Source organism: Oculina patagonica, chromosome 6 (genome assembly GCF_052425735.1).
Source record: "Oculina patagonica isolate OP01 chromosome 6, crgOcupat, whole genome shotgun sequence".
Lineage (NCBI taxonomy): Eukaryota > Metazoa > Cnidaria > Anthozoa > Scleractinia > Oculinidae > Oculina > Oculina patagonica.
The window spans coordinates 38,197,231-38,208,516 of record NC_135763.1 but is presented as its reverse complement, the minus strand read 5'-3'; the positions used below and the strand labels follow the sequence as shown (position 1 = coordinate 38,208,516).

Sequence of the window (11,286 nt, the reverse complement as noted above, 5' to 3'; positions counted from 1 at the left end):
AAAATTGCCGCCCTTACATCGACACGGAGGGATTTCATGGCGATATTATCGATTTCCTGCGGTTTTTCGCTGCAGTTAGTTTTGAGGCTAGACCTTCAAAAATGCAGTTGAATCGTGCTGAAACAATGGAGAAAATAAAAGGGTGTTTCCATACAATTTTTAACAGCTCTGACAACCTGCACTGCTTGCAAACAACATACAAACTCGACAATTCTATAAACGGCCAGCGTGTTCACAACGTGTTCACATCTCTTCTTGTACCCAGTGACAAACAGCGTGTAACCAAGTTGTTCTCTACAAATATCACGACCAACTTACTTGCGAAAATTATACTTTTGTGTCCAAGTTGGTCGTGACATCGGGAGAGTACAGCTATGTTACTTCCTGCTTCCTTAGAGCGGTTTTCACTTGTTCCCGTAATACATCTTGTTTACCCCCAAAATTTTGCATAAGCATTGTTTGCAATTGCTCTTGGGATTTACAATGACGTACAATCGTCCCAAGAGAAATTGAAAACAATCAAAAGGAATGATCGTGAAAAAAGCGCCACTTTCTCAGCCAATGAAAAGTAAAACCAAAACCAATCGTGACTCGCTCACACACGTTTTCCCGCGCTTTGTGCTGGCAACATGTATTTGCCTATAGTTTTGATTGGTCCACTGGATTGTCTGTGTCTTTTGTGATTGGCGAGAGTGATTACTTTGGTTTTGGTTTTACGACACTCAATTGAAAACTGCTATTACAATGAAGCAACTGCCTGCAATGCATGTGGCGTGAAATCACAGGCAACAGGTATGCTGGGGGCTAAAAGAAAGATTGGATACGAGTTAAGCAGAGCACGAGGAGTATGACGGATGAAGAAAACAGAAAACACGAAAGTGTAAGGGATCTCATTCCCATCACATCCCGCTCGCTTCGCTCTACGCGTATCCAATCTCTTCTAGCCCGAATACTAGAGGCTAAATTGTCCTCGGTAGCTTAAGCAAGAGGATAGTTCAGATACAAAATGATCCTTTCTTCTCTTGTTCTGGTGGGCCTGTATCAGATCCGATTGGATTACTATCCCTGTGTCAGATCTCTGACAATCCACAAAATTGTCGTATAATGCTGTGACATGCTCCAAACGCTACTAATCATGAAGTTTTGAGGATGATGAGATGATGTCAATGATCACGATTCCCCCAATCTCCAAGTTTTAATTCTCCTTTCTAAAAGCATGTATTTCTTGTTACAGTTAGTTTGTGAAGTGGTGGTAGATCAAGGCAGTATCTTCTAGTCGACGGCTTTTTTGGCTACCAGGCAATGTACCATGTGTACTGACATGATCAGAAGAAAATTGATGTTGATCACCTCCTAATTAAAACTAACTAGTCGATCGGTCAGTAGATCGATCAGTCGGTCGGTCGGTCACGTCGAGGAGTAGGTCAGGTTAACATTCCATAGATCAGTAGGTCATTTAAGATGTATGTGGGCACAACAGTTAACAAGTCAATCAGTCAGTCAGTCGGTCAGACAGTCACAAACGCGTTTCCAGGAAAAAGCCCTGGGAACGAAGTCGGTCGGTCAGTCAGTCAGTATGTCTGTAAGTCATTTGGAAGATGTTTATTCAGTCGGTCAGTTGGGCATTACGTCAGTGAGTTAGACAATAAGTCAGCAAGTCTGTAAGTCATTTTATAAGTCATTCTATCAGTCAGTCAGTCAGTCAGTCAGTCAGTCAGTCAGTCAGTCAGTCAGTCAGTCAGTCAGTCAGTCAGTCATTCAGTCAGTCAATCAGTCAGTCAGTCAGACAATCACTACGCAAGTAAGTTATAAGGATAGCCAGTCAGTCAAGTAGTTCCTGCTTAGTCGCTATTCAGCCAGCCACTCAGGCAGTCAGCCAGTCTGTAAGATCAGAGATCTGCGTCAACCGTAGATTAGCTTTGTATTGTTTTACAGCTGCAAGCTAGTTCTTTGTGATGTCACATGTATTGTTAGTCTATAAATGCTCGTATTTGTTGTGATAAACAGCATACAAAAATAATAAAACATAGATATAAAACAAGTAGAGTAAATTGTTATCGTTTGACGCTATTCATTCTGTGATCAGCCCGTTGTGCTTGTTAACTTATTTGTCGCTATTGAACGTCAACTTCATTACTGTACGGTATGTTATGTACGAATTCATTTTCGTCATTAAGGTATTAGCGACCTTCAGATTGGTCTACGAGTACGAGATTGAGTACGAGTACCAGTTTTCAAACCAAATTCGTCTGTCTCCCATAATCACTTATCACACCAATCTTATCCCTAACGTTTATTTATGTGTTAGTCAGCAACAGGGAAGATTTTTAGTTTGGGGGATACAATTGTGTCGAAAATCCAAAGTCGTACTCGTACTCGATCTCGTACTCATAGCCAAATCTGAAGGTCGCTAATATTATATATCGTTCTTTATCAGTCATCATTTTTTTTTTCGTTAATCGTTTTGTGTAGTCAGTGTTCTCTTCCTCGTCGATGATCAGTTACCAGCTTGTCCTTGGTGATGTCACTAAGTAAGGTTCTGTACCACTGCAGTCGGATGTCTGTTATTTAAAATACGTTTTGTCTGCAGTCAGGCTCGTTGATATGTTATTAATCAGTTTTACAGTTTACATTCAAAGTTTGCAGTCGATATCAGGTTTCTATTGGTTCTTGTCGGGTTCTTGTTTGCTATGAGTATCTCCATTTCCTTGTTCAGGTTTGTCTTGTAATGTACGTGTTTTGACAGGTTCTTGTATTGTAAAGAGATTTGTTTTTGTGTTTGTTATTATTGGTATACTGTTTGACCTCACGTTCGTTCTTTTGCCATCAGGTTTTCTTGTTTGTCATCATGTTGTCCTGTTTGTCATCAGGTTTGTTTTATTTGTCATCAGGTTTGTACTTATATTGTCATCAGGTTTATCCTGTTTTTCATAAGGTTTATCTTGTTTTTTATCGGTTAATTTTTTTTTGTCATCAGACTTTTCTTGTTTGTCATCAAGTTATCCCGTTGTCATCAGGTTCATTTTGTTTGTCATCAGGTTTAACCCTTTTTTTATCAGGTTTTTCTTGTTTGTCATTAGGTTCATCCTGTCTTGTGTCATCAAGCTCGTCCTGTTTGTCTTCAGATTTATCTCGTTTTTCATCCGGTTTATTTTGTTTGTCATTTATGTTCTTTGTCATCAGGTTTGTTTGTTTGTCATCAGGTTAAGTTTGTAAGTCATCGGGATTAATTTGTTTGTCATCAGGTTTATCCTGTTTATCATCAGTTAGTCCGTCCGTCCGTCCGTCCGTCCGTCCGTCCGTCAGTCAGTCAGTCCGTCAGCCAGAAAGCCAGTCAACCAGCCAGCCAGTTAGCCAGCCAGTTAGCCAGCCAGTTAACCAGCCAGCCAGCCAGCCAGCCAGCCAGCCGCCCCGCCAGCCACCAGCCAGCCAGCCAGCCACCAGCCAGCCACAGTCAGTCAGTTCGTCATCACCTCTCCTCAAGTCAGTCAGTCAGTCAGTCAGTAAGGTAGCCATCCTGCCAGTCATTCAGTCAGTCAGTCAGCCAGTCAGACAGTCAGTCAGTCAGTCAGTCAGTCAGTCAGTCAGTCAGTCAGTCAGTCAGTCAGTAGTCAGTCACCTCACATCACATCATCAGTCAGTACTTAGAGCAGTATGTAAGGTAGACAATCCACAGGTCAGTAAGTCTGCATGTCAGTAAGCCATCTAAACGGTGGCCAGTTGTTTGTAAACCATTAATTAGGTTATCCTGTCAGCAGTTTCAGTAATTATAAGTTGGTTTGTACGTCAGTCAGTCAGCCAGTCTATGAGACGGTAGTAAGTAAGTAAATCAATCATTCAGCAAGTGTTTCTGTAAGTCACAACCTCGTTTCCAAGAAAAACCCTGGGAATGAGGTTGTGTAAGTCATTGAGTCAGTCAGTCAGTCAGTCAGTCAGTCCGGCAGTCAGTCAGCCAGTTTTTTTTTTATTTTTTGTTATTAAGTAATTTGTTAGAATAATTGATATAAACCTTTATTGTAAAAGACAAACCTCCCTTTGGAGTGTAAGGCACAATAAAGATTTACTGTTACTGTTACGGTCAGTCGGTTAGTCACTTAGAACATGTAGGTAAAGTAGTCGTTCAATCTGTAAGTCTGCAAGTCAGTTAGTCAGTCTGCGAGTTAGTCAGTAAAGCAATCACTTAGTCAGTTTGTCAGTAAACCATTACGTAATTTATTTAGTCAGCAACGTCAGTAGGTCAGTCAAGAAATAGGTCACCATTAAGCAATTTGTAAGTCAGTCAGTCAGTCAGTCAGTCTATGGTAGAGACGATAAGTCAGTAAATCAGTCAATCCTTTTTGTCAGGTTTATTCTGTTTACCATCAGGGTAATTTGGTTTGTCGTTTGGTTTATTTAGTTTGTCATCAGGTTTCTCCAGACAGGTTTGTCTCGGTTGGTACCGCGTGAGTCGGTTATAAAAATTGAGTAACAGACAAATTTTTCGTTCGGAGTCTTGAACTTTACCTTTTTTTACCAAAAAGGAGAAGGTGTGTCAAATATACCGTCTTTTCTTCCATTTCCTAAGGAATTGTGCTGAAAGTAAACAAGAAGTGCAGATAGCCAGAAATCTTCATATCCTGGTCCGGTTTATGTCATCTTCTTTCTATATTCTTCAGTGGTTCGTTACCTCGTGAAATTAACTCAGCCATGTGACCATCACATGACTTCGTAGAATGTAGCCTTCACTGCACGCTATTCCCTTGTGCTCTTCACATGACTGTGTTCAAGTCAAATGGCATAGAAGTACCAATACGACTCCGTTTTCAATAGGAATTGAATATAAATAAAAAAGCACGCCTCTTTTTACCTCTCTTGTTTATAAGTAGTCTTCCATCGAATATCCGAACATCTCAAAATCGTGCTTATACTTGCTGTACAGAGTTTCTTTGGCTTCTGCAGAAAGAGACTTGAAATACTCCTTTGCGATGACTTTTGTAGGAAGCTTATACCGCGAAGTCTTGTTGAGTGGAAACTGCACATCATCACCCGCTTGTAGAATGCGGAGCAGTTGGTCAGCTTCTGTGTACAAATTTTCAAACTTTCCTATAAAATCATAATATATTAAACATGGATGGCACAACATGTCGTAGAGTTTCCAATGCCAGTCCATATACTCAGGCTCGGAATTGTTAATAAATTCCACAAATTCTGAAAAGTTCACGCCCTCTCCAGTCTCTAAAGACTTGACGTCAGGGTTATGGCGATATTTTTTTATAATGCGCCTTCCATACATCTCTTTGAAAAGCGTCAAATTGTACGAGTCAATAAACTTGTTTCTGTAGGCGGAGACAAGTCGCTCAAACGGATGTCGTACGAAAAGAAATTTGTAATAAGTGCTAAGTCTGTGGACAATCTCTTCTGGAGAATACTGACTCAAATATCTGAAATAACCCAAGCTACGATTGTGCACATCCGCGGTCTTTATACTCCATGGGTCAGCGGCATCACCATTCATGACCATGAGCACTCGTTTCCAGTTCGAACAAGCTACTTTAGGAATGTAGCAATAGAGAAGTTTATGGCTGTCACTCACTATAATGTTCCTGAAGTAATAAGAGGGGATTCCATTGCTTGTGTGTGGTGGTAAAAGTTCCTTCGGGTCTCGCTTGTGGCAGTAGTCAATGAGGTTCTTCTTACGTAGCTCTTGTGTTTCGTCAGTGCTCTGAAAGAAGAACGGCGCATGCAAAAAAGTGTTGTGACGAGTTCTATCATTTTAAGTCTTGTGTTTCATAAACCTTAGCCCTTAATTCCGGTTTCTGTAGCAAGAAGCGGCTAGGATTGTTGCCACTCCCCCTGGTTAGGTCGCTTGCCTATCACAGATTACCTTGCAGCATTCTACCAGTTTGTCCCAACAATTTGCCAGCACATATTAATAACCTTTTACTGCTGGGTGGAGAGAGGCCCGTGAGGGTAAGTGTCTGCCGAGTCTTCCCACTAGATAAACTTCTTTAAACACTTTCTTCTTTTAGACTAACTAAATATAGACTACGTGTAGTCTCTTTCTTTTCCTAAGTTTCTCTATAGCTTACTGAAAAAGAAGGCAAAATGGGGGCGCGCAGGATCTGAGGAAAAGAGGGTGACCAATAGACCTTTATCTAACAAAATATATATTTACAATTTCTCCTTTACAGTATCATTACATTGCAAGCAGAAAGAGGACGAGGATAAAGAAAATTATCAACCCGAGGATATTATTTTTTGTACCACCCCCAAATTCTCAAAACTAACATTAAAAATACTGCGGAAACCAGTATAGAGAATTAATGTTGAGATCATAACATAGACAGACAGAAGGTTACGTCATCCTTTGGCTGACTTTGGAGTAAGCCTTGATAATGATTTTTAAAAGAAACAGATATTATTTTAGAAAACGACTTTAAAACTACTCTGGCTTAAACATCCCAAACGTGTGAAAACATAAATTGTGCGTCGATGGGTAACTGTGACCGCGGATCCAACCAACACTTGAATCATTAACCCGTGTCCTTGCTAAGACAAACAAAATGTGAGCTCGATGAACACGGTTATAGTTTTGAGAGTTTCTCTCAAATATCAAGTTTTACTCTGGTTTAACGATGGGCAAGTGATATTCCCGTTAAAAAAAGAAATGGGTATAAAAATTGTCGACTAGTCACGAGTAAATGCTGATAAATAGGAAGAATTTTCAATTGTGAGATAAGGAAAAACTTACCTTCCAAATATTTTCTGGGAAACTGTATGCATTGTAGCGTTTAAAATTATTTCCTGAAAGAAAAGTGCGATAAGCTGTTTAAATTGTTTAGGAAACCTTTCGGTTAAGTGAAGACATAATAAAATGAGATTATTTTTGTTTTTCTGTTCTGCTTACCTGCGAAACTGTCTCCGTTTGGTCTATAGAACGCTTCCCAAACAAGCAAAGCAAATAATCCTAGCAGTGACCCAAGACGAAACAAAAACAACTTGACCATCTGAAGGACAGCAAACGAGCCCAGACAGAAAACGGCTGTGTTAGCATGAATTCGCAGCGCAGCACGGAGGTCACAAGAGATACCCAGGCGTGGAAAAAACTTATTCAGTGTCTTAGGAAAGCAATGACCCTTTATGTCGACTTCATCGAACACACGGGAGACCATTACGAGAGATGTGTGGTATGAAGTTGTTTACGCGTTGCTAATCAAGCGCACAACAAACACAGTGCACTTGTCTTTGACTGTTGATGCAGATGATTTCAAAACAAGGGTAAACATTATCTGCCAGTCACAATTAACAGGTTCACAGAGCGTGGCCCAGCCACCTGTTGTATCGATTTTGTGACCCATTGAACCGAATGACTTTCATTGGAGCGAGATAATCTGTAAGCCTAAAGATGCCGCGAGCTTTTCTTATGACAAATCATTTTTCGGTGTTGAAGTAATGACCCATGTAGTCAGGCACACTCGATTAGTAAAGAGGGCTTTAACGCAGATGATTTTCGAAACGAACCTCTTAAAAGACTTGATCATCTGTACGCTTCGCTAAAATATACTCATGTTTATTTGTGTTTAGTTAGATAGACAAAATAAACTGACCCGTGACGCAAAATAACGGCAATTGTAGAAATGAAAATACAGTTGCGAATGACAGGGTGAGGTAATCCCCTTCTGATAAATATTTGAAAACATGAACTCTTACTTTAAAGCTTGCTACGAAAAGTAATTTCAAAACAAATTCGACGCACAGCGGTTTAAAAATAACTAAAAATAACTATTAAGAAATATATGCGTTATGGACTCAATTCCTATAAAAATATCTCAGTGATACCATATTTAACTTGTTATTTTCATCTTTTGTCGAAGGAAATTACCTGTTGTGATTTAGACGCTTGATTGCCATGGTAACATGCTAGGACGCTTTATGTCGAGTTATACCACGGCATTCATATACCACTGGCGACTTTAGAACGAGGGCTTCATCCATAACATAATTTGGGTCTTTTCTACGGCCATTTGCAAGGCAGATATTAGGGGCGGAATAACTGAAAAAAAAAAGATGGATAACTTTATTACCTGACACAGGATGACATTTTAGTCTTTCTGGTTATCTCTCTTTTCAAAGTGTTGGCTCGGTGACTGAACCCGGAAGAAAAGACTCTCGAAGCAAGGAACAATGGCGGCGGAGCAAATACACAAGGTCTCTATCACCACCAACTCTTCTAGTCGCTTTTAGAAACCTTAGTCGGCGGGAAAGATCGACACTTACGTTCTTTATAAATGAATTACTGGTTAACATATTTCCTAGCTTGCGAATACAGCCACCTCTCATCGCTCCGCTCCAGCTACTTTCACACGTAGTAGCGGGAGCAATGAGAGCGGCTGTATTCGCAGGCTTCGTATTTCTTGGCTTATTTTATTTTTTTTGTAGGGTGGTGGGGGAAGGAGGCTTGAAAGAGTTGAGGATTTGGTGAGATTCATATAGTAAAATCCCGATTTCTTGAGCCCTTAAGGGAAACGAAAGTTAGATCGAGAAATCGGGCTCGTGAAATCAGGGGGTAAAATAGCAATGTTCAACTGAGTGAAGCAAATCCAAGTTATCGGAGGCCGGGCTCTAGAAAGTCAAGGGTTCGAGAAATCGTGGATTCCACGGTATTTTTATCATGTGATATTTTATGTAAGGGTATTATAAAATTCATTTGCAACTTTTCGATCTCCTTTTTTCCCCTTGAGTTTCCCCCTTCCTCCTCCTCGCGGACAAAATATACACTGGATTCATATGAACAATGCTAGAGAATAATGTCAAAAGTAATCTTTGATCTCAATTAATTTTGAGCTTATGAGCAAAATAGCTTCCTCTGATTATTGTTTCAGTAATTGGCTAAACTATCCCTGTTTCTATTTTTACCAATAGCCTGACAGTTTCCACGAATGCACCAATACAAGAAACATCGTTGAAAACGTCAAAAACCTTGTCATCAGTATATTAGATCTAGCGTTATAATGAGCATTGTCGTCACGGAATATTATTAGAAATGCGGATAATTATGTAGGAATCTGTTTTTAATTAGGTTGAAAGTTTTGCCTGAGCAAAAAAACCCCGTTTTTCTTGCAAGTAACTAAGATTTTGGCCCAATGAAGGAATGGCCAAACAGTATCTTTTACAAGAAAAATAGAGATAAGAACGTATTTTATCTTGATCAAAACTTTTCAGTGATATCACGAAGTTTATAATTTAATTTACCAGAGAGACACTTGCAAGGGAAGTTGTAAAGACAGAACTCCTTTGATCCTCCGAAACTGTGATAGACCTGCAATGATTGGCTTGTTTTGACGAAACAGTCTTCTTTCCCCTCGCCGCTGTGATTACGGACGAGAACGAAAGCTTGTATTGGCTTATATGAAGTACATCTGGGAAGTATAGGGATCGGAAGCGATATCGAGTCCTCCTCCGTTTGCAATCCTCTACAGCTCTTCTTAATTTTCATTTCTGTTCCTCTTCCTAATTTTTCCTTTCCTTTTTAATTCCTATAACTCGCTGACCGCTGTTATTTTCATCGCTTATTTAGAAATTCAGAAGTGAAATTTGACAAGATAAATTTGCGTGTGCCACCAATACGTTTGTACATTTTTTTCATAACGACAAGAAGCTGTTACGTTAAGTATTCTACACTGATTTTTGAAGGAGTATTTAACTCTCAAAATCGGCTTGTTTCTGAACAAACGCATCTACCATTGCTTAACTACAAGCTCAGAACACTTACTATCAATGCAATGCCTGGGCAATATAAGTTTGTTATCTTATGCACTGAGAAGTGAACCAGTCTTGGTTTAAAAGTCTTAGTTTAAAATAGCTACCGAGTTCGTTATAGATATCTTTAACTCAAACAATCTTCTCATCTTAAATTAGATAGATGATGTTTTTTTTAATGTGATTTTTTCCGGTTACTGAGATGAAACGTTTGTCGCATGTATAATAAGTAAAGCTATTTGTAGGCCTATAAAAGCTCACTTATCGTGAAATAAATAGAACAATTTAAAAGTGAGAAAGAAACCTTTAAGAGGAAAACAAACATAACAACGTGCGCGCAATGGTTTAAGAAGAAAACTGAAAGTAATTCAGTTCAATTGCAAAGTTGTCATGTAAAATTAAAATAGGCTATTTGTGTCCCTGAGACATTTACGTGATTACAACTGATAGCCTTTGCACTGTGCTCTTGGTATTGCCTTGTCACTGAAAATATAACGGTTAAAGATAACAAACTCTGGCGAAGGTACTTAGTGAAGAATGTTCTTGACCTCGTGTTAAAGTGGAAAGCGAAACCAAGCAGTGACATGCAACGGCAATGAGTGCGGCTAGAACTTTTTAGCTGACCCATAATACAGAAATAACATTTCAAGATAATTGAAATATACTTGGCACAGTTTTGCAGTACTTTTACTTGAGTAACGGTTGTTTATTCAACTTAATCAATGCGCATTAGAGATAAGATATTGCCAACCACGCCCATTGTAAGAGAAAATTGATATATATTCTAAACAGTTTCTTTGTTATCAACAAAAAGTGGACAAGAAAAGTGAGGCAAGACGAACTCATACATTCAGCTAGCTGAGAAGCTGAGTCAGCGACTGCAGATGAACAGTCAGCTCCACCTCACCCCATTCAGAAAGTAGTGCAGCAATTTCTAAACCCCCGCCCCGTCTCTGTTGGCTTTGACGATCCACGTGCTCTGTATCAATGTAACACTCTCAAACTGCAAGACAAATTAGTACAATATATTTGATCTGACCAGATAAGCCAGGGATAGAAATATCACACAAATAAGCAAGGGCACTGCCAGCGAGCTCCATCTTTTTTACCTAAGGGATCGAAATTTTTTTAAACAATAAAAAAGAAAGAAAGCAAAGCTAATGCGGCGCAGAATTTGCGGTACGGCTACTACTAGTGGTAGAGAGAAGATTTATTTCAGTTAATATGCGTACACTATAAATTCCATATCATGTACGACATTACAAGTCAGAATAAAATACCAACGACAAAAGATAACATAAAATGTAAAGAGTCAGAAGGGAAGAAACACAAACTACCACTGAAATACGAAAGAAATGAACTAACTTTAGGTTATTAGCGGTAATTTTAGATTTAACAACGCATTTATGTGCGAAAACCACAATAACACGCAACTTGAATGGAAAATAACGGCTGGAATTTCCTGTTGCTGATGATGATGATGATAGCTAGCTCATCTTTTTGCTTTTTGCTTCAATTTAAATTGATTTCTGTACTTAAACAGGTAAT

The 11,286-nt window shown here is 39.3% G+C and overlaps 1 protein-coding gene across 1 annotated transcript; it reads right to left on the bottom strand.

The window, feature by feature from the left end:
• Positions 1–4,081: 4,081 nt before the first annotated feature.
• Positions 4,082–7,151, bottom strand: LOC144656961 (carbohydrate sulfotransferase 11-like). Its single transcript, XM_078517222.1, has 3 exons — positions 6,887–7,151; positions 6,731–6,783; positions 4,082–5,701 (listed from the first exon to the last, which is right to left on the bottom strand). Exons 1-3 carry the CDS (start codon positions 7,149–7,151, stop codon positions 4,856–4,858), a joined length of 1,164 nt encoding a protein of 387 aa, XP_078373348.1. The 3' UTR covers positions 4,082–4,855.
• Between the last annotated feature and the right edge of the window lie 4,135 nt (positions 7,152–11,286).

Bases quoted from the DNA above. Each gene is read 5' to 3' on its own strand.
- LOC144656961 (XM_078517222.1), bottom strand. From the start codon at position 7,151: ATGGTCTCCCGTGTGTTCGATGAAGTCGACATAAAGGGTCATTGCTTT. The intron at 6,784-6,886 runs GTAAGCAGAACA...CTTTTCTTTCAG, and splicing joins AAACGGAGACAGTTTCGCAG to GAAATAATTTTAAACGCTAC. The intron at 5,702-6,730 runs GTAAGTTTTTCC...TTCTTCTTTCAG, and splicing joins TCCCAGAAAATATTTGGAAG to AGCACTGACGAAACACAAGA.